The sequence below is a fragment of the Cibotium barometz genome, chromosome 31 (assembly GCF_041138505.1).
Source record: "Cibotium barometz isolate CiBa-2024 chromosome 31, ASM4113850v1, whole genome shotgun sequence".
NCBI lineage: Eukaryota > Viridiplantae > Streptophyta > Polypodiopsida > Cyatheales > Cibotiaceae > Cibotium > Cibotium barometz.
In genome coordinates, this window is record NC_141076.1 from 53,016,954 (window position 1) to 53,039,304 (window position 22,351).

General features: G+C 46.2%; 1 protein-coding gene across 4 annotated transcripts in view; it reads right to left on the minus strand.

Annotated features, from left to right (window-relative positions):
- The window catches only part of LOC147621037 (uncharacterized), a 46,353-nt gene extending 24,027 nt beyond the window's left edge, over positions 1 to 22,326 (minus strand). For all 4 annotated transcript variants that reach the window (XR_015270038.1, XR_015270037.1, XM_086825289.1 and 1 more), the window contains exon 1: positions 22,060 to 22,326. Coding sequence is in view for 2 of the 4 variants with exons in the window: in XM_086825289.1 (XP_086681415.1) it covers positions 22,060 to 22,263 (204 nt within the window). In the remaining 2 variants the exon portion in view is untranslated. The remainder of the gene's footprint in view (positions 1 to 22,059) is intronic.
- Positions 22,327 to 22,351: the final 25 nt, after the last annotated feature.

The window sequence follows — 22,351 nt, forward strand, 5'->3', positions numbered from 1 at the left end:
TGCTGATTCCTGGTCGCCCTGCTCCTTGCAGCACAAAAGGGGCTGGCCAACCAGCTGCCCCAGCCAGCAGCGTGGACTGCCCCAGCTGCCCAGCAGCCAAGCGAGGGCTGCCCAGCAGCCAGGCGGGCTGCCCACTGGCGCTAGGCGACGTAGCACTACACAGCGAGTCGGCGGCAGCTTAGCGAAGGCGTTGAATTATTAGCGAAGTTGGTGGCGGGCGTCCATCGAATTCTAGCGCGGCTGGCGTTAGACAAGTAAGCGAAGGCGGCAGCAAGAATTACAGGCGTGTCAGCGCTGCCAGGCGCCTACAGCAGCGCTCGCAACAGGGAGCCCTTTCGCTCGCTTGGGAACAGGTGGCTGACGCAGTCGACGCCTTCGAATCCATCGAACCCAATTACGCCGCCTGCTGCTGGCCGCAATAGTGACCACCACGGACGCTTCTGAGCAGTGAACCGACTCCTCTCTTGAGTGACTGGTTGAGGTCTGGCCACCGCAATATAGCTGCGCATATACTAACGCCTGGCCACAAGGCGTAAAACTCTCGAGCGGAGGTGTAACAAAACAAGAGCAGGGCAGTACCCGTAGCAAATCACAAGAGCACTCTTTCTGCACCAACAATCTGCAGCAGAAAAGGGAGGGAGGCTTCTTGCTGATGTTGCTACACGCTCAGGCTGATCCAAACGCTACAGAGCTCTGATACCAGTTGTGTGGGAGAATCAGGAATTAGGGTTAGGTTAATGTGGGAGACATAAACAGAGAAACACAAGGGAGAGAGAGAGAGAGTTGTGGGGATAAGTCAACTCATCAAGTATGAGTGTGTGACTCCCCTATCACACATGTATATTGCACTAGTACACATAGTGCACTTAGTACATTAAAAGTACTAAGTGTACTATGTACTATAACTTATGGGCTTGTACACACTATAAGGGTGGACATAACGCCTTTACCCCAACAAAGGATGCGCAAAAAGTAGAGGTGGAGACACAGATGAAAAAGTTCTCTCTTCCTCTCCAGTGCAACTGCTCGTACAGTGGGCAACTGTCACTAGCCTGGACATTTCCCAGTATGAAAGGAGTCTGGTGGACTCCAGGATGTCTAAATATTTGGAAAGTACAAGCTTTGGGAATGGGGGATTATCCTAGAATACAAAGGACCACACTCCTAAAATTTAGGAGAGTTGCTATTTTTGGCCGGACTCTGATGGAAATTTTGTTCCCATCATTACATCTGGAATTGAGCAGATACCAAGAGTAGGCAAAGTGCCTATGACAAAATGTCTACCAGTTGGGATATTTTTAGAGAGAAAGTTTATGGAAGGACCCATCTCTTAGATTGGGACGTGTGGCAAGAAAGTGGACCAAAGTGAGACAAGTGGCCTCACACTTGTCACTTCAGCTATTGCTATCGTGTGGCTCTCCACTTGTCATTGTAGCCTTCTCTTGCCATTTTAGCTCATGGGAGGCCCAAATCTATAAATTGGAGCCCTCTCTCTTCATTAATGAAGGCTCTCTTGCTACACACTAGCCTCTACCACTGTTACAGACTACCCTAATGATGGCTACTGTCTTTCTCTCTCTCTCTTGAAGGCTGCCCATGAAGAATACCGGCTGTTGGGGACTGTTTTGGAGGCTTCCATCGCGAAGAAATACTGAAGGCAAGGGTATTTAATCATTTATTATGATTTCTAGCCATTGTACCTGTTGTACCAGCCTTTGTACCTACTGTACCAACCATTGTACTGGCTGTACCAATCCTTGTACTTGCTGTACCACCCATTGTACCGACTGTACCAACTTATGAACTTACTATACCAACCACTGTACCTGCTCTACTAGTCACTGTACATGCTGTACCAACATTTGTACTTGCTGTACCTACTCTGCCAACCACTGTACTGGCTGTACCAGCCATTGTACCTACTGTACCGACTGAATGGAGAGTTGTACTTGATGTACCAACTCTATTGCATGAAGACCCGTGATTTTTGGGGAAGAATCAGTACCCACACGGAGGTATATGGATTATGTTGTTGGCTCGGCATTTCTACAGCCTATGTTCCGGCTTGGTTGCCTCGTATTGGGCTGTGTTATGGCATTTGTATATGGATAATCCGGCATCTCCCATGGGGAGAGTAAGGCCCTCAAAGCTTGTACATGATATTATTCTCCTTGGGTAATAAAATACTCAAGGGGGGGAGGGGGGGAGGCATTCCGGCCTAACACGTGCAAGCTCCATTTTCAGCATTTGTGGATGTTTTGTCCAGCTTTTATGTTTTATGCAAAGTGATGATGGATATGTGTTAAGGATGTGGCCATGTTTAAGTGTTTTAATATGCATTGATGGTATCAACAAGTGTGTCAAAGGCCCTAGTCCCCCGGGTGCCGCCGCGAGTTACAGCAACAGTGTAGCTTCCCTCTCTTCCCCTTGCGCTGGCCATACAGCGGACAACAGTGCAGCTTCCCTCTCTTCCCCTTGCGTTGGCCATACAGTGGGCAGCAGTGCAGCTTCTCTCTCTTCCCCTTGTGCAGGCCGTATAGTGGATAGCGGGCTGGGCAGCTTCTCCTCTTCCCCTTGCACTGGCCGTACAGTGGACAGCAGACTGGGCGACTTCTCCTCATCCGCTTGCGCTTGTTACGACCTTGTGGTTTTCTCTGGACAGTATGCAGGTGGGCATGGGGACATGGTGGACAGTGTGAAAGGGTATCAATTTGGAATTGAGAAGCAAACCCATGTGTGGACAGCCCCAAGTGTGAAGGGGACAAAAGGATTTAAGTTTATTAGGTTTTATAACCTTTGATGATTTAAAAATAATAATATTTTCAGAGGATGCGCTTTTTGCTACTGCTTTTAGTTTTTGCTTTTTGGAGAAAAGCAGGCTGTTTTTGAGGCGCCTCCTTATTGTTAAAAAGGGGGAGAGTTGAAGAGCTGACGTGGGGTTTTTCTTCTTGGATGGCTGGTCGCCAGGGAGCTTAGGCGACACACATGGCTACAGCACATTCTCTCCCTCGTGGCAACAGGCCTGCGGACTGAACTGCTCTCTCTCTCTCTCTCTCTCTCTCTCTCTCTCTCTCTCTCTCTCTCTCTCTCTCTCTCTCTCTCTATGATTGCTAGGCTTATTAGAGCCAAGGCTGTGGTACCTCATGAGATTATTCGAGCAGAGCTGGCGGCTGCCCCTCTGGTGATTGAGGCTCTTACGAGATCAGTCTCCTACATACATGGCTTGTGGGATCTCCCCCGAGACAGATATGCACGCCTCGCCCTGGAGTCCTCCCGACAGTTAGCTTTACAGGGAGACACGGCTTGTTGGTATGGACAGATGACATCTTGGTTCCAGGCACATGGTTTTAGCATGGACAGATTGCCTCCCTTCCAGTATTCTCTGGAGGCACCCTCTCTCACTCTTACACGGACAGAGATTACCAGACTCATCCGTCAGGATTTAGTTCAGCTGGACATTAGGAGGACATGGATACAGCCGACTGAGGAGCTGGGCACGAAGATGGCTTTCTACAGAGAACATTTTCTTCAGCTCACAGCAGATGGTTTTGTGATCAGACCCAGTTACATGGATGTACACTTGTCTCATGCAGTACGATGTGCTATTGGTCAGATTCGCACATCCTCACACCAGCTTGAGATTGAGATTGGCCGATATAGAGGTATACCAGCTGAGGCCAGGATATGCCGAGTATGCCATGGGGAGCCAGAGACAGAGCTGCATTATATATGCCATTGTACTGCATACTATGAGATACGTGGTCGTTTCCACTGTTTATTCAAAGAGGGTTTTGGACCACTTTCCAGAGTCATGGGGTACCAGGACCAGAGGTGTTTGGGATTGTTCTTGCTTGAGCTGCGGAGACATAGAGATAGCCTGCTTAGGCGCACAGAGAGCCAGACTCAGAGGCACATTACAGAATTCTTTAGTCCGGCCATCACTGCGCCAGATGGACCACAGCAGCAGCAGGACATGGATACCGCCCACACCAGAGGTACACTGATTGATCGTGCGATTGAGCTTGGGTGGTCCAGACGCCCACGACCACGGAGGAGGGCATCCCAGCATAGACGGATGTTGCAGCGGCAGATTCGGATTATTCTTGCGAGGCATGCGAGACACCCAGTCAGGGTGCTGACCACACAGGATATTGAGGAGATCCGCCAGTGTCCGATGCGGCACATATTATGAGATGGAGGTACCTCCATAGTGTACCTTCCAGTTCCAGTTTCATTTTTTAGGTGCCAGTAGTATCATCTTTATTTTTTCATTTTCTGGGTTTTTTTATCCAGACATTGTATCAGATCCACCATGATGTAACTTTTGGTCTCATAGGTCATTATGGCCTTTTGAAGACGTTAATATAACATTTCATTTCATTTCATTTCTCTCTCTCTCTCTCTCTCGTGGAAGCAAGTGCTGGGCTGCAGGCGGCTGCTTTATCTCGTGGAAAAAGCTGTCGACTGGCTGAGTTGCAGGGAAACGCAGGTTTACAAACGCACGTGGGCTCTCTCTAGGCGACTGGTGGGCTGGTCGGGCAGCAACAAAGGAGTCCAGCAGTTTGCAGGTGGCGGGCAGGGGCTGAACCGCAGGAAACGGCAATCTGCAGAGAAGCATGGGCTGGACAGAAGCTCTTTTTGCTTTTTGGCTACAGGTGCACAGAGGACTGCAACGTGAGCCTTTATGGAGACAAAAATCTGTTCGTCTGGAGTGCTACAGTAACACTACATGCCACGATGGAAGTGTTTTGAAAGCCAGTTTCATCTCCTTACGAAGAGAGCAAGGGTGCTATGAAAAGTGTCTTGGCTAGCAAGTGGTAGGACTTGGATCATGGGACACAACCAAGGTAGACTTGCAAGAGAGCGAGGGCACCATGAGAGATGCCGGCTAGCGAGTCTTGAGCCTTGAGTGTGTACGAGGCCCTCGAACACTTAGCTTGAAGGCTTTTTGAAGACAAAGATCAAGGGTTAAGGCTTTGCGAATGGCTCTTGATGAAGAAGACATGGGGTAAGGCTTGCTAAGCACTCATTTGGAAGACCTGGGTCAAACTACAAGGGATCCTGTTGGTGGAGGATTCTACAAGTTGTACTTTGTACTCAAATTTAATCAAGTAAAGAAATACCGCAAGGGGCGCCACTGCGAATTGGGGCCAATCAGTGTCCGTGTGCTTTTTGCAGGAGCACTCTAGCTCCCCTTGTTTGTTTTCCTTTTCAAGTGTTGAAGTGTTTTGTGTGCGAGTGTTTGTTTCACCACCCATCAAGATTCTGAAGGCCAGTTTCCAGGTCCTCAAAGGTGTTGAAGTGTTTCGTGTGCGAGTGTTTGTTTCACCGCCCATCAAGATTCTAAAGGCCAGTTTCAGCGCTGGCCGTATAGTGGACAGCAGGCTGGGCTACTTCTTCGCTCTCTTCACCACTCCCTCATGGCCATCGGTTCAAGGGCCGTTTTTGGAGGAATCTAGGACAGTGATTTGAGAGCTTTTGTGGGGTTCTTTTGAAGGAATCTGGGACTGATTTGAGAGCTTCTCTCGGGCAGATTTCCGGCTCCGTTCTGGGGGCTTGGCACAGATTTCGGGGCTGGATTTGGCATTGTACCAAGCTGTTGTTCGAGGCTGATTTGCACTGGTTTATGGTGCTGATTGGTCCCTAGTTTCTTGAGCAAGTGTTTGTGGAGCTTTGTGGAAAATCCAGTGCAAGACTGCATCCGCACCTTGGTTTATATGTATCTGTTTATTCATTGCAATAAAGCAAGGGGCGACCGTTCCGGCTCAAAGCAATGTTATGATATTGTTTATGGCTATTTCCACTGCGTTTTCATATCTTTGTTTGGCATCTAGAGTGTATGTATATTGTTCCAGATTCCTGTCTAGTTTCATTGGTATCAGAGCATAGTTTCTTGCCTGTTCTATCTAGGCGAACGATCCTACGGCTATGGACAAGAACCAAAGTTGCGAGGAACACAAGGAGAGGATTAGAACTCTCGAGCACATGGTGGAACAATACATCATGATCATCGATGCACAGCTTGACCATCATAACTCTTTGATGAGGCAACTTCATCAAGAGCTTCAAGAAAAGGATGCAAAATTTGAAGATGTACCGAGAATATCCTCATGTGAGGACAGTTATGGAAAGCAAAAGGGTTATGGAGACCAATGCTACAGATGTTTTCCTAGACTTGGCATCAATGCTGGAAATGAGTCTCCAGAAGTTGGGAAGGGGATATTGTCCTTGATACATGGGGCAAGTATCAGGTAAAGCCGGATTTGGGTTTGGCTGAACCTCAACATTCATTGGTGACAAAGGAAGCTTCCAAATATTCTTCCCAAAAGAGAAAGATGGCTCCTATTCCGGAACTACCTATTGTTCGAGGTGGAGACAGGCATTCTTTCAGGGAGGCAATGGCTTGGAAGATGTCTCGTAAGGAGCACAACGAACAGAAGATGCAAGTTCCTCTAGTGGAAGATCGACCAATGGGTTATTCCAAGCCTGATTGTTTTGGGAGCCAGTGTTCCTTCCACGAAAAGAACGAAGTTTCAGAGAAAGCTTAGACACTATTTTGGGTGTTGTGGACTTTGGTTTTCTCCTCGATATTTACGGGATTTTTTCCTAGAAATTTTGATTGTACACAAATATATTGGTGACAAGCTTTTTATTGAGATAAGTATTTATATTTAATGCTTTTCTCTTGCCAATATTTGGGATTTCATATGCAATATGGATCTCACAGCAATATGGGATGCTAGAATTGTCACCTACACAAGAATCTCATATGGGGAGTATTCTAGTGGTATGGGATGCTAGAATATGTCGCATATGCAATTACAAAACTATGAATTATTTATCAGTATCATGGATTGGCTGATTCTAGTCTATGAGCTATTTCGAAGCCAACATGGCAAGCATACTACGCTTATATAGTTGGTCAAAGATATGCTAGGCTATCTTGGACAACAATGTCCCAGTTGAGCTTCCTTGGCTTGTGTGAACATGTGCTTGTTTTTGGTAGCTTTGTGAAAAAGGATTTCTCAAATCGATCATGTCATGTCTCATTCCCTTTCCATTTATGTGGATGGCAGATATAGCCTGACATGGTGTGCCTTTCTTACAATACATGTATGGTAGATGCAACCTAACATGGTGTGATTTTTCTCAGGACTGGCGCTCACTTCAGACTTATGTTTTGTTGGGAAGGATTCAACATCCCTATACACTCAGAAAAGCGACTTATGGATTTATGGATATTTGGGACACAGTTGGCTCTTGTGCCTGTCTCTAGTTATTATCAAAGTTGTTAACTCAAGATATGGATACACTTTCTTGATACGGTTGGCTCTTGTGCCCGTATTTGACTTTGGATCGTGGATCTCGAATTATGGCTTTAATGCTGGAATTATGTAATACTACTAATCGGCACTGGATTTGCTATATTTAAAGGATATTTCAATGGTATCAGGCTCATAGAGTTGCGAACAACTGTCTTATAAGACGGAGGAGATGTCACCAATTTGGTCCTCTCACCAATCTTGAACAATGTTTCACACACTGTTTGGAACCAAGGTGTAAACGGGGACTTTCCACAGAATAAAGCTGGAGCACTTACTAGCAAAGTTTGACCGGAAAGATGGCAACAAAGTTTGAACTACAAGGGATTTTATTTGTTGGTTTGATTTTTAAGGCAGCAGGTTCACACATCATTAAAGTGTGGTCCGATTTATCACCTTTTGGACATGCATATGTGAACAAAAAGGAGGCGCCTAGAGGAGTCTTGACCAACAAGTCACCGAAAAAAAAGCACATAAGTTGATATTTTTGGCTATTTAGTCATTTTTGGCCAAAAAATGAAAAAAAAAACACATCTATTTTGGGGCTAGTCGTCACTTTTGGCAAAAAGGAAAAAAGCACACCTATTTCAGGGACTGGTCGACTCCCTTGATGCGCAAAAGGCAAAGATAGAGGCAGCAGATGAAAACGTTTTCTTCTCTCTTCCTCTCTAGTGCAACTGGCCATACAGTGGGCAGCAGTGTAGCTTCTCTCTCTTCCCCTTGCTGCATCGTTGTTGGGGTTCCACGGTCGGAAGTAGAGGAAGGGGAGTTACCGTCGATCCGAAAGGACCGCGAGGCACAGGCACAGATGTTGGATCGTGTCAATGCCAGGGTCCATTCGTTTATCTTTCTTAACTGCACACCGCAGGTAATCAATCATGTAAAGCATATGACGCTGGCCAGAGATATATGGCAACATTTGGCCTCTCTTTACAACACGGTGTCGCCCATGAAGAGGATTTCCTTGGAAGTACAGATGCGGGTTATGAGCCCTGCAAAGTCATCGACGACGCAGGAGCATATTAACAAGCTGCAGGCTCTTCAGCTAGAAGTTCTTCAGGCTGGGAAGGAGATATCGTCAAAGGACATGGCCATAACGTTGCTGTCACACTTGCCCTCTCAGTACTCAGCATTTTACTGGTCTTTGATTACCAGTGGCAGGCTCAGCACCATCCCGTGGGAGGAGCTTGTGCCCATGGTCTTGGACCAAGAGGAACGATTCACGAACCCTCCTCAAGGTGGAGGTTCAGAGGCCTTAACTGGCCAACGATCGAAAGGCCGTAACACGGGCAAAGGGAAGGCTTCATCGAAGAAGTCTTCTGAGAAGAAGTCCGTTACTGACCGCGAGAAACTAAAGGCAGAGAGGATCTATAATGATTGTGGCGAGAAAGGCCACTATTGGAGGCAGTGTCCCAAGCGGGAGACCGAGAAGGGTGAAGATTCCTCAGCAGCAATCATGAAGACTCCGGCTTTTGTGCACCTAGAGGTGATGGACACCGATGTTTCATTTTCTTCAGGCAAGAGGAGATTGGAGGATTCTCTGCAACAGATACTCGGGAGTGAATTCTAGACAGTGGTGCTTCCAAGCACATGACTCCTTCCCGTTCAGATTTACAGGATCTCTGCAGGTATTGTGGTCACATTACTTCGAGATCAGGTAGAAGGCGGCCATCACCGTTGGACAGCCACCTCGCATAGTGTTAGCAGCCTCTTCTTTTCCCACCCACCCTCCCTTCACAAGACCTTGTGAACCCTTGAGATGACAGATTTGCTTGAGATGGCTGAGATGAGAAACACGTGAAGATCTCCACTCTCCCCACATTCCCGATGGACCAACTATGGCATCTGGAAGGTAATGATGAAGTCTGTCTTGGAGTCTTATAACTTGGCTGATTTCATTGTGGTTGGTGTTCCACAGCCAAAGTTGGAGGCCAGGGAGCTTTTACCCTCTACTAGGAAAGAACGGGAGGCTCAGGCACAGTTATGGGATCATTGCAAGGCCTATGTGTATTCTTTCATCTTCCTTAATTACACACCATAGGTGATTAATCATATCACACATATGATGTTGGCCAAAGGGATTTGGTAACATTGGGCTTCTTTGTATAACAAGGTATCATCCATGAAGCGGATTTTCTTGGAAGTGCAGATGCGAGTGATGAATCTTGCAAAGTCTTCGACCATGCGGCAACACATCAACAAGCTGCAGGCTCTTCAGCAAGAGGTTCTTCATGCTGGGAAGGAGATATCTTCAGAGGACATGGCCATCACTTTGCTCACCCATCTGACCTCTCAGTATTCAGCTTTCTACTCTTTGATCACCAATGGAAGGCTCAGCACCATCACATGGGAGGAGCTTGTTGTTACCATATTATAGTAGTGATGTGTGTGAACACACTTAGGACCGCCGGGGCACTTTTTCCCTCACTAGGAGGTTTTTTCCCCCGTGCATTGTATATACGCCCATTATCTTCTAGGGCTCGTTGTCTTTCATTTTTGGCACTCATAATACACTACTGTGTTGTGCTCAAGCTTCCTCATCTTCTTGAAGTTGTGTGTGCATTCCTGCAACCCTAATTCCAACAATTGGTATCAGAGCAGGCTTCCTCCTCCCGGGCAGCATCACCGGCACCTGCCGCTTCATCTCCTCCGATTGCGACGAGGTTTCACGAGCGTCTGCAGGTTAGTATATGCCGTGGGAGAGCCCGCAGGGCTTGGTCGTTTCAGAATTTTGATCTGAAGTCATTTCGCCCTCCGTTTTTGCATTCCAAGTACTGCGCAGGCAAAATCGTCCTACTGTGCAGATTTTCTGTCAAGATTAAAATCTGCAGGACAGGTGCCCATTCGTCTGTTTTGGACTGTGCTACATAGCACAGGTCGATTTTATACAGGTTTTCCTCTTACAGACAGCATTTACATCTAGTAGTACAGTCATTGGCCATGGCTGACAACAATGATGTATTCCGCATGTTGGCTGCTGAGGATAAGTTGGATGGCACCAACTATCCATTGTGGGCATATATGATGCGACATGTATTGGTAGCAAAGGGGTTATGGAACATTGTGCAGGGTATTGATGCACGTCCTATTGTGGCTGGGAATGCTGCAAACACATCAGAAACAGGTACTGTTGATGATGGTGCAGGCACAAGTGCTGTAGCAGCTGTTCGAGAACCACCACTTTCAGCAGAGCAGATTCGTTGGGATGGTAGAGATGCGCAGGCTCATGCCTTGATTGCGCTGTCTGTCATACGTACCATTATCCCACATATTCGCTCCTGCAGGACTTCTAAGGATGCTTGGGATGTACTTGCCACATTGTATCAGGCAAGAAATGAGGCTCGTGTTGCTTATCTCCGAAAACAGTTGGAGAGTGAGCATATGAACGAAGGTGATTCAATGGATAGCTTTTTGACAAAGATCAAGGATTTCAAAGAGCAGCTCATTTCTGCAGATGAAATCCTGTCAGACAGTTCACTTGTGCAGACTGTTTTGAATGGTCTACCAGATTCTTATCAGGGTTTTGCTTCCACTCTTCGCTTGATGATGAAAGGCAATCCCAATGCCTTATCATTTGAGGAGTTAGTTTCTGTTTTGCTGCAAGAAGACCAGTCAAGGCAAAACAGGAATATTATGCGTGTCGCAGATCAAGCTTTCGTTGCTAGTCAGAGAAGCGGGAAAGGTAAAGCTGGCTTTTCTTCTAGTAAGCAGAAATCTGCAAATGCTGCGCAACCAAAGAAGGAAGACAAAGATGAGAAGAAGGGTGACAAACAGAAGACATTTTGCAAGTACTGTAAGGGAAATGATCATGTCATCAAAGCGTGTCCTAAGCTGGCTGCGAAAGAGGCTAAGAAGAAAGAGGCTGGTATGGCTGTTGTTGCAGATGCCTCTCCTTCTAACAATGAATCTGCTAATGTTGTGCTAGATACAGAATGGGCATTCAATGCGCAGTGCAGTTATGACCCATCTTTGCATGACACATGTATGTCTGCAGTAGATTCAGATGTATGGTACTTTGACAGTGGTGCCACTAAGCATATCACCTCGCAGCGCAGTTTATTCACTTTCCTTGAGTCTCCTCCCACAGGGAATACTGTCACTTGTGCCAATAACTCCTCTTATCCCGTTGAAGGAGTTGGACAGATTGTGCTGAATGTTGCAAATGGCAACACCTTTACACTTTTTGATGCATTGTATGTGCCAGGGATCAAAAAGAATCTGCTGTCAGTCTCCGCATTTGCCAAAACAGGTTTGGTTGTAAAATTTGTGGATGACAGATGTACTGTTCATGATCTCTCTTGTGGTGACATCATTGTAGCATCTGGTTCACTATGTCGAGGGCTGTATAAGCTCAATATGGATGGCAAATGTGTAGAGGATTCAGCATGTGCTATTATGCATACGCAGGCTATTTCAGATGCAAAACTGTGGCATGCACGTTTTGGTCATCTGAATTTTGCAAGTTTGCTGCGCTTGCAGAAATCTGAAATGGTGTCTTCTTTGCCTAAGCTTGAGGCACCTGTCAAGCATGTTTGTGAGGGCTGCATATTGGGTAAAATGCAGCGTGCTTCCTTTCCCAAAGATGGATCAGTGAGAGCTGAACGCAGATTGCAGCTTGTTCACAGTGATGTTTGTGGTCCCATGCAAACTCCATCATTTGGAAACTACCTTTACTTCGTGACTTTCATTGATGATTTTACCAGGCATGCATGGGTATATCCTTTGAAGGCAAAGTCCGAAGTGTTTTTGTGCTTCAAACAGTTTTTGGTTATGGCTGAAAATGTGTCAGAAAGAAAGATGGGCACCCTCCGTTCAGATCGAGGGGGGGAGTATATGTCTTCAGAATTTAATGCATTTCTGGCTGAGCGTGGGATAAAACACCAATGTACAGTGCCGTATACACCACAGCAAAATGGTGTGGCTGAGAGAAAAAACAGGTCTCTCATGGAAATGGCAAGATGTATGGTTAAGAGTCAAAGTCTACCACATGGTTTTTGGCTTGAGGCTGTCATGTGTGCCACTTATGTACTAAACAGGTGTCCCACCAAAGCATTACAGGTTGTCACTCCATATGAGGCTTGGCATAGCCGCAAGCCATCTGTTGGCCATTTACGTGTTTTTGGTTGCCTGGCATATGCATTAGTGCCTGTGCAACATCGCAGAAAATTGGATGACAAAGCTGTCAAATGTATTTTTGTTGGATATAGTGCTGAGAGCAAAGGGTATCGTTTGTATCATCCACAGACAAAGCGCATTTTGGTTAGCCGTGATGTTGTATTTGTGGAAGATGCAGTTCAGCCCTTGGTTTCATGTACTAAGGAGACAGATATCAGCTCACGTGATGTCTATGATACATTGTTGCCTCTTTTCAGTGGTGCACAGTCAAGTGCAATACCTCATGAGGCAGTTTTTCAGCCTATGCAGGTTTTAAATGATGGCACAGATCAGCCTATATCTGATGCAGATGTGCATGATGCACTTGAGGATGAGAGACAAGAGATTGAGGGCTCTAGGAACATGCCTAGATGGCTGGTGCAGACTTTGCGTGACAGCAAGTTGGATGCCCCTTTGTCTAGTCGCACTCGTTCTGGCTCTCATGGTGCCTCTTATGCGTCAGATTGTTATGCATTGGCTGTTTCTAGTATGTGCGATGAAAGTGAGCCTGTTTCATTTGATGAGGCACAAAGTTCAAAAAATTGGATGGCTGCTATGCAAGCAGAATACGATGCTATTATGAAGAATGGTACATGGTCTTTATGTGACTTGCCCCCTGGCAAGAAGGCCATTGGCACTAAGTGGGTATACAAATTGAAGCGTAAGCCTGATGGCACAGTGGATCGCCATAAGGCTAGGCTTGTTGCAAAAGGTTATGCTCAAGAGAAGGGCATTGATTTTAATGAGACTTTTGCTCCCACATGTCGTATGACCACTGTTCGTAGCATCTGTGCATTAGCAGCTCATAATGGTTGGAATGTACATCAGCTGGACATAAAGACTGCGTTCTTAAATGGAGATTTGCATGAGGAGGTGTATGTATCGCAGCCTCGTGGTTTTGTTCAAAGAGGGCAGGAAAACAAAGTGTGCAGGTTAAAAAAGGCTTTATATGGTTTAAAGCAAGCTCCACGAGCTTGGTATGAAAAAATACATGCATATTTGACTGCACATGGGTTTCAGAATAGTCCAACAGAAAGCACTTTGTATGTTAAACGTGTGGATGGTGTACATCTAATCATTGCTCTCTATGTCGATGACATGCTGCTCACAGGACCAAATGAGAGTCATATTGCTGATTTTAAGGCTGATTTGAATGCCTCTTTTGAGATGTCAGATTTGGGGCATTTGCATCATTATTTGGGGGTGCAATTTAAGCAGTGTGATGGAGGTATTGCTTTGTGTCAGACAAAGTATATTGAAACATTGTTGCGGAGATTTGGCCTTGAAGACTGCAAGCCTATTGCTACTCCAATGGAGACAGGTTTGAAGTTGAGTCTTCATGATGCTGGGAGCACTTGGATGTCACACTCTATCAGACAGCTGTTGGTTGCCTCATTTATGTATGCATTACGAGGCCAGACATTCAGTTTGCAGTCTCACAGGTGAGCAGATTTATGCATAGCCCAGGCATTACGCATTGGCAGGCAGTGAAGCGTATCTTTCGCTATTTGAGTGGTACTCGGCATCTTGGGTTGTTTTATCCCAAGGGGGGATCATTGCCGCCAGATTTACATGCTTTTTCAGATTCTAACTGGGCTGGTTGTTATGACACACGTGTGTCCACGAGTGGTTTTTGCTTCATGCTTGGAAGCTCATGCATATCATGGTTGAGCAAGAAGCAGCCTACTGTGGCCACTTCTAGTTGTGAAGCTGAGTACAGGGCAGCTTTCACAGCTACGGTTGAGTGTGTGTGGCTCAGACGCCTTATGGCTGATTTGGGTGTTGGGCAGCCATCTGCCACCACCATCTTCACTGACAGTCAGAGCGCATTGGCAGTTGCGCGGAACCCAGTGTTCCATGCTCGTACGAAGCACATTGAGGTGCACTACCATTATGTCAGGGAGAGACTCTCTGCAGGAGAGATCAGTTTGGCTTATGTGCCAACACAGGATAACCTTGCAGACCTTTTCACAAAGGCTCTGCCTCGTGAGAAGTTCGAAGCTTTTCGCAAAGCTTTGGGCTTACTCCCTTTTGTGGATTCGTCCACATAGCTAGACACTTCCCTATACATGAGTGCTAGCTCTTGTTCACCGCATCACTCCAGGGGGGATTTGTTACCATATTATAGTAGTGATGTGTGTGAACACACTTAGGACCGCCGGGGCACTTTTTCCCTCACTAGGAGGTTTTTTCCCCCGTGCATTGTATATACGCCCATTATCTTCTAGGGCTCGTTGTCTTTCATTTTTGGCACTCATAATACACTACTGTGTTGTGCTCAAGCTTCCTCATCTTCTTGAAGTTGTGTGTGCATTCCTGCAACCCTAATTCCAACACTTGTGCCTATGGTCTTGGACCAAGAAGAGCGTTCTACGAACCCTCCGCAGAGCAGAGGTTCCGAGGCCTTGACTGATCAATGATCGAAAGGCTGCAGTAAGGGCAAAGGAAAGTCTTTACACGATAAGTCTTCTGAGCAAGAGCCCGACTTGCATCGTGACGCCTTGAAGGCAAAGCGGACCTGTAACCATTGTGGCAAGAAAGGCCACTATTGGAGGAAATGTCCTCAATGGAGCACCGAAAAGGGTGCAGATTCCGTGAAGAGTTCAGCTTTTATGCACTTGGAGATTATGGACACCAACGTTTCATCTTCTTCGAGTAGGAAGGCGGTTGGACTCACTGCTAGGGATACTCGGGAGTGAATTCTAGACAGTGGTGCTTCCAAGCACATGACTCCTTCCCGACAGTTATTCCAGGATCTTCAAAGGCACACAGGTCACATCCATATTGGTGACAATTTCACCATTCCTATTCACAGTGAGGGCATGTTAGAGATCGTTCCCGATGGCAAAGGGGGGAAGCATTCCTCCCAGGTCTTTATGTCCCATCCCTTGGTTTTGATCTGTTGTCAGTGCATGAGGTTTGCAAGACTTGTGTACGGGTGGAGTAACCCAACACGAGGCTACCAAGCCGGAAAAACAGGCTGTAGAAATGGCGAACCAATAATATAATCCATATACCTCCGTGTGGGTACTAATTCTTCCCCAAAAACCACAGGTCTTCATACAATAGAGCTGGTAAAGCAAGTACAACTCTCCATTCAGCCGGTTTAGCAGGTACAATGGCTGGTACAACCGATACAGTGGCTGATACAACAAATACAGTGGTTGGTACAACTGGTACGGTGGCTGGTACAACCGGTACGATGGCTAGTACAATAGGTACAGCAAGTACAAATATTGGTACATGTACAGTGACTAGTGCGACAAGTACAATGGTTGGTACAGCAAGTATAAAAGTTAGTACAACCAGTACAAGACTGGTACAACAAGTACAATGGCTAAAAATTATAATAAATGATTAAATACCCTTGCCTTCAATATTTCTTTGCGATGGAAGCCTCCAAAACAATCCCCAACAGCCGGTATTCTTCATGGACAGCCTTTAAGAAAGAGAGAAAGAGAGTAGCCATCATTAGGGCAGCCTGTAACGATGGTAGAGGCAAGTGTGCAGCTAGAGAGCCTCTATTAATGAAGAGAGAGGGCTCCAATTTATAGATTTGGGCCTCCCATGAGCTAAAATGGCAAGAGAATGTTGGGTGTTGGACTCACACACTCACACACACAAACCTGCACATTAGGGTTAGGTGCAGGGTAGAGAAGCTCACACACAGAAATGAGAGAGAGAGAGAGAGAGAGAGAGCCAAAAGTGTGGTATCCACAAAATGCAAGTCAACCCTTGCATGTGTGCCACATCCATATAATATAGAAGTACAAAATATTATATGTTAAGAGTGTCCTTTCACACTTGATGTCCAAGAGAAAACAACCGACGTTTTTCCGTCAACGCCCCCCCCTCCGGTTGCCCAGAGCCATCGACCGCCAGCAAGCTGCAGGTAGACGTCCGTCCTGCTGTTCCGTCCACGCGCCGTCCGTCCGTCCGCTGCTCCCAGCTCCCAGCTCTGATACCAGAGAAGGCTACAATGACAAGTGGAGAGCCACACAATAGCTAGAGTGACATGTGTGAGGCCACTTGTCTCACTTTGATCCACTTTCTAACAAGTGTCAGGCCACTTGTCTCACTTTGGTCCACTTTCTGGCCACATGTCCCAATCTAAGAGATGGGTCCTTCCATAAACTTCATCTCTAAAAATATCCCAATTGGTAGACATTCTGTCATAGACACTTTGCCAACTCTTGGTATCTGCTCAATTCCAGATGTAATGACGCGAACAAAATTTCCATCGAAGTCGGCGGGCCAAAAATAGCAACTCTCCTAAATTTTAGGAGTGTGGTCCTTTGTATTCTAGGATAATCCCCCATTCCCAAAGCTTGTACTTTCCAAATATTTAGACATCCTAGACCCCTTTCATACTGGGAAATGTCTAGGCTGGTGACAATGGTTGTTGCACATTCTCCAAGCTTTGTGGTTTCGGATTCACAGGAGGTGGTTTACAAGTTTCAAAAGGCCTTGAGTGGTCTTCAGCAGGTTTCCAGGACTTGGCATCCCACCGTAACACGTGTTGATCCTTGAGAGCAGTATGATGCCTCTTTGACTCGGAAGCAGAATGGTTCATTGATTTGGTTGATGGATACCGGCTTGGACGAGAGCTTCCTGATGAGGATGTTGAGCTCATGGTTGCAGATGACTCTTTGGGAGGCAGAATTGCGTATCTTGTAGTTTTTGCAGCATGCGAAGGATCTTGGTCTCTTTTACACAGGAGGGGGATTGATGGATGGAGTCCGACTCCTCGTTTGGAGTGACTCAGATTGGGGAGGAGATCCAGACACGAGGAAATCTACTTTAGGCTCAAGAGTAGTTTTATGGAGCAATAAGAGGCAGCTATCTCTTGCCTTGTCGATAGAGGCAGAGTACCGGGCTGCTTGTGCTGCTGCTTGTGAGGTGGTGAGGTTACAGAGGTTGCATGGCAGGATTGGGCTTCCACTGGAGGAACCCACGGTCATCCAGAGGCACTTTGATCGTGAACACATCGTTGCTAATCACATCTTGCTAGAGTTCTGTTGGACGGAGGACAGTACGATGGACCTCTTCACGAAGTCGCTATCTCAAACTTTGCTTAAGAGGCACTCCAGCTCTCTGTGGTTGGTTTCACAACCAGGAGCTAAGAGGGAGTGTTAGAAGTCATCTCCTGTCTTTACCAACACACCAGGGCCTTTGATGTGGGTGCGCCCGCCCATTGTAGGTGTTTTCTCATTTTTCCTCACTCCCCGTATTTTTCCTCCATTTTTTTGTTTTTATGTGGCTTGGGTGGCATTTCTGTGGTGGCAAAAGGTCTTAGTAGGTGGCCGACTGCAGCTATATACCTATTGGTGTTGGCCGACTGAGTGTTACTAGTCGTGGACACCTTCTCCATGCTGGCCGACTGGTATATGTGCTGGTCGTGGAGTTTATAGGCCTGTCGACTATCCTAGAGCAAGCCGACTGCACTATGGGGGGCATAAAAATGGCCCCACACCCCTTGCCACTTTTGTATCTTGTATTTGCGGATCTTCTTGTGTATATAGAGCAGAGTTACACGCCTCTATCTCTCTCCTTCTCGTGCTGTTTTTCTGCATTGTGTTTACTCGTGTTTCCAGATTTAATCATCATCTCCGCTGCGTATTCTGACAGTTGTATGGGAAGGCGGAGTGGAGAATGGGATCTACAAGCTCTCAGCACTTTCTCTTACAGGTTCTCAGTTCGGTGATATGTGGTAGTTTCGTCTTAACCACTTGAATGTGGATACGCTACGACAGGCTTTCTGGGACCAAATTGTTGATGGCTTACCAGATGTTGGCAGCAGGCAAGGACATTCCGGTTCTTGCGTTCGTCAGTCAGAAGAACCTTTACAGGTGAACTATTCTTTGATGTCTCGTATCATTCGGGACAAAGAGCCTACTGAAATTGAGAAAGCTCTTTCCCAAGGGACTTGTAGGAAAGCCATGCAAGTGGCAGATCGTGACTTGCAAGAGGAGGTATGTTGTGCAACCCCCACGCTTTGAGGTTTCAGGTTCAAAGGGAGTGGTTTACAAGTTCCGGAAGGCCTTATAGTCTTCAGCAGGTTCCCAGGACTTGGCATACCAAAGTTACAATTGCTGATCCTTGTGAGCAGGTTGATGCCTCTTTGTTTTAGAAGCTTGTTGGTTCATTGATTTGGTTGCTGAACACCAGACTGGACTTGAGCTTTCCAATGGAAAAGTTGAGCTCATTTATGCAAACGCCTTTGAAGACTCATTGGGACACAGGATTGCGGATCTTGCGGTATCTGCAAGGTACAAAGAATCTTGGACTCTTCTATGACACTACAAGGAAAAGACGGATGGAGTCCAACTCCAAGGTTGGAGTGACTCAGATTGGCGAGGAGATCCAGACACGAGGAGATCTACATTAGGCTACAGTCTTACCCTTGGCTCGCGAACTATTTCATGGAGCAGCAAGAGACAGTCTACTTTTGCCTTGACTTCTACAAAGGCAAAGTACCAGGCTGCTTGTAGTGTTGCTTGCGAGGTGGTGAGGTTGCTTGGCGAGATTGGGTTTCCACTGGCGGAACCTACAGTCATCCAAAGTCGCTTTGTTCGTGAGAAGATTTTGGCAGGTGACATCTTGCTTGGCGGAGAACAATGCGGCGGACCTCTTCACGAAGTCTCTACCTCAGGCCATGCTTCAACAACACTCCAGCTCACTGGGGTTGGTTCCACATCCGAGAGCTGAGAGAGGGTGTTATCAGTCATCTCCTCTCTGTACATATTACTCAGTGAGGACCTTTGTTGTGGGTGTGCCTGCCTAGGAGCTTTCCCCATTTTTTCGTGTTTTTTTCTCCTTGCTTTTGGTCGTGGGAACCGTCTCGTGCTGGCCGACTTGACCTGGTCCTAGCGGACTGTGTTTCTCTCTTGCTGGTCATTTTCTCAGTCGTGGACATGTGTGCACCCAGTCAACTGGTTTTGGGCTGGCACACCAGCACTGTAGGATGGTATAAATACCACCCTTGCCTCCCACACCTATTTTGTACCGGATCTTTTGTACATAACAGAGTTTATAATACAGCTTTTCTCTCTCTACACTTCTACATTTCTTTCACACAACAGTTGTCTCATTTTCGGTTATGCATTCTGAGAGGCCCAACTTCAGCCCCTAGTGCTGTGTTTTGTGCACGTTTTCATAATGTTGTTTCAGTGATTTCAAAGTATGATGATGATATTGTCACATGCTATGTATGATGCCATGATGTTAGGTATGAGACATAGTAGTTAGGGAGTTGTTTGAAACGGGTTTCCTAAAAGTTTCAAGCGCATTTCAAACGGGTTTCATAAAATCAACCAAAGGTTCCTACAAGTTTCTTACCTACAGGTTTTTGCACGTACAAAATTTCAAATATATACTATATAAAATATGTAAAAATGACACTAAATGCACAATTTTTGCACTACAAAATTTCAAATATATACTGTATAAAATATGTAAAAATAACACTAAATGCACAAAATACATGGAAACATCAATTTGAAGCCTATAGTCTTTGAATCACAAATAATAAAAACCATATAATCATCCATCATCAATGTCAAATGATCATGATTCATAGACCATGGTCCATCGTCCATGATCCATGATCCAATCATCCATCATTCCATGCCACAAAAAAAAAACATACATGACACTACATAAAAAACTTTATCAAAAGAGTCAGACAGAACATTTCCTACAAGGAAACGTTTCCAAGTTTCCTTCCCTATAGGAAACACATTTCCTAACTACTGATACTATGAGATAAGGTTTACTGTACACACGCTTCCGTATTTGTGACATGCAAATCAGGCAGCAAATGAGCTGTCCTGGCAACAGCATAGTACAGGTCAGCAAAGAGGTACAACATTTTCACAGCCTGTTTTGTGCCCAAGCAGCCATACCTGGGCCAACCAATTTCGGGCATCCACATGTATGAAAAGTAGTCCTTTCATGCCAGCCGACTAGCCCCAACCTGCATGGAGCTAGCTGACATGTTTGCATGAGGGTGGGTGTGTTTTGTGCAGGTTTTCACAATGTTGTTTCAGTGATTTCAAAGTATGATGATGATATTGTCAGATGCTATGTGTGATGCCATGATGTTACGTATGAGATGAGGTTTTTTGTGCATACGCTTCCGTATTTGTGACACATGCAGGCACCACGCAGGTCAGGCAGCATGAGCTGTCCGGGCAACAGCATGGTACAAGTCAGCAAAGAGGTACAAAATTTTCACAACCTGAGGCAGCCATAGCTGGGCCAACCAAATTCGGGCATCCACATGTATGAAAAGTAGTCCTTTCATGCCAGCCGACTAGCCCCAACCTGCATGGAGCTAGCTGACATGTTTGCCTGAGGGAGGGTGTGTTTTGTGCAGGTTTTCATAATGTTGTTTCAGTGATTTCAAAGTATGATGATGATATTGTCAGATGCTATGTATGATGCCGTGATGTGATGTATGAGATAAGGTTTTCTGTGCACACGCTTCCGTATTTGTGACACATGCAGGCACCACGCATGTCAGGCAGCAGATAAGCTGTCCAGGCAACAGCATGGTACAGGCCAGCAAAGAGGTACAAAATTTTCACAGCCTGTTTTGTGCCCAGGCAGTCATAACTGGGCCAACCAATTTCGGGCATCCACATGTATGAAAAGTAGTCCTTTCATGCCAGCCGACTAGCCCCAACCTGCATGGAGCTAGCTCACATGTTTGCGTGAGGGTGGTGGGTGGTTGGGTGTGGGGTTGTTTGGAGGGCATGGGGGGTTTGGGGGAGGGGCGTGATGTGTTAAGTGTAAAGCTGCAAAGATTGCATGCAAATGCACGCATGACACAAAGACCATTGCTTGCAGTAACAAGAAGCCCTTGAGCATTCTGATTCCAGGCCTTACACCAAACTTGAACAAACCAGATACACCTTAATAGAGCATGTGTCACAAGCCTCTAGGTCATTATTACCTCGACATGCTTACTTAAGAATATTCCAAGCAGTTATAAGGAAACCCCCGGGTGTGTGCACACACGAAAAGGGAATTGTAAAAAAGAATTTTGAAATGGAATAGCTTCAGAAGCCCCAATAAGAATCTTCTATTTACCTAAGCAGTTACAACCTTGAGTGGGAGGTCGAGACGGTTAGAGCTGTCTACTGCCTAAGAAACACCAGACATTTCTAGTCTACTTTTTCTATAAGAAAGGGTTAGAACCTGTCTGTATAACCTTCTCAATCATCAGTGTGCTATGTACAGACACAGACTTCGCTCTGAGCATGTAATCCTAACATATGAAGAGAACTGTCAACATAAGCTCTGAAAGCTTTTTGTAACCGTGAAGCCCTTTTTAACTATGCAGTTTTAAAGAAACGGCCGAACCATATTATAAATAGGTCAGACAAGTTCTCGCTGTTAGCGTTTCAGACACTCCTGTTGGCATTGTAAACAGGATTGAAGAATAACCAAATTTTTAAAGTTAGGATTACAATACACAGAGAAAGACGACGCGTTGTTAGGGATGATCTTATCAATCTTAGAGAAAGTCAGATGAGAGAGAGAGAGAGAGAGAGAGAGAGAGAGAGAGAGAGAGGCCGACCTTCGCTTCGGTCTGCGCTGCCCGCTGAGTCGCAAAGAAACGATGTTGCCGGGCTGGCACTGCTGTGGAGGCGAGCCTCATTCTGCAGGAGGACAAGGGTAGGCGGACACCAGAGCTGCTCGAGGACGCCAGTCTTGGGAGGCTCTGCGTGAAGAAAGCTCTTGTAGAGAAAGATGAAGAGGACGAGGAAGCCGCCATCGCCATGGCCACAGTGGATAAACTAAACCAGCTCTTGCAGGGCGTCGTTCAACTTTAAAGATGAATTGCGATCATATGGTGGAGCGATAAGAGA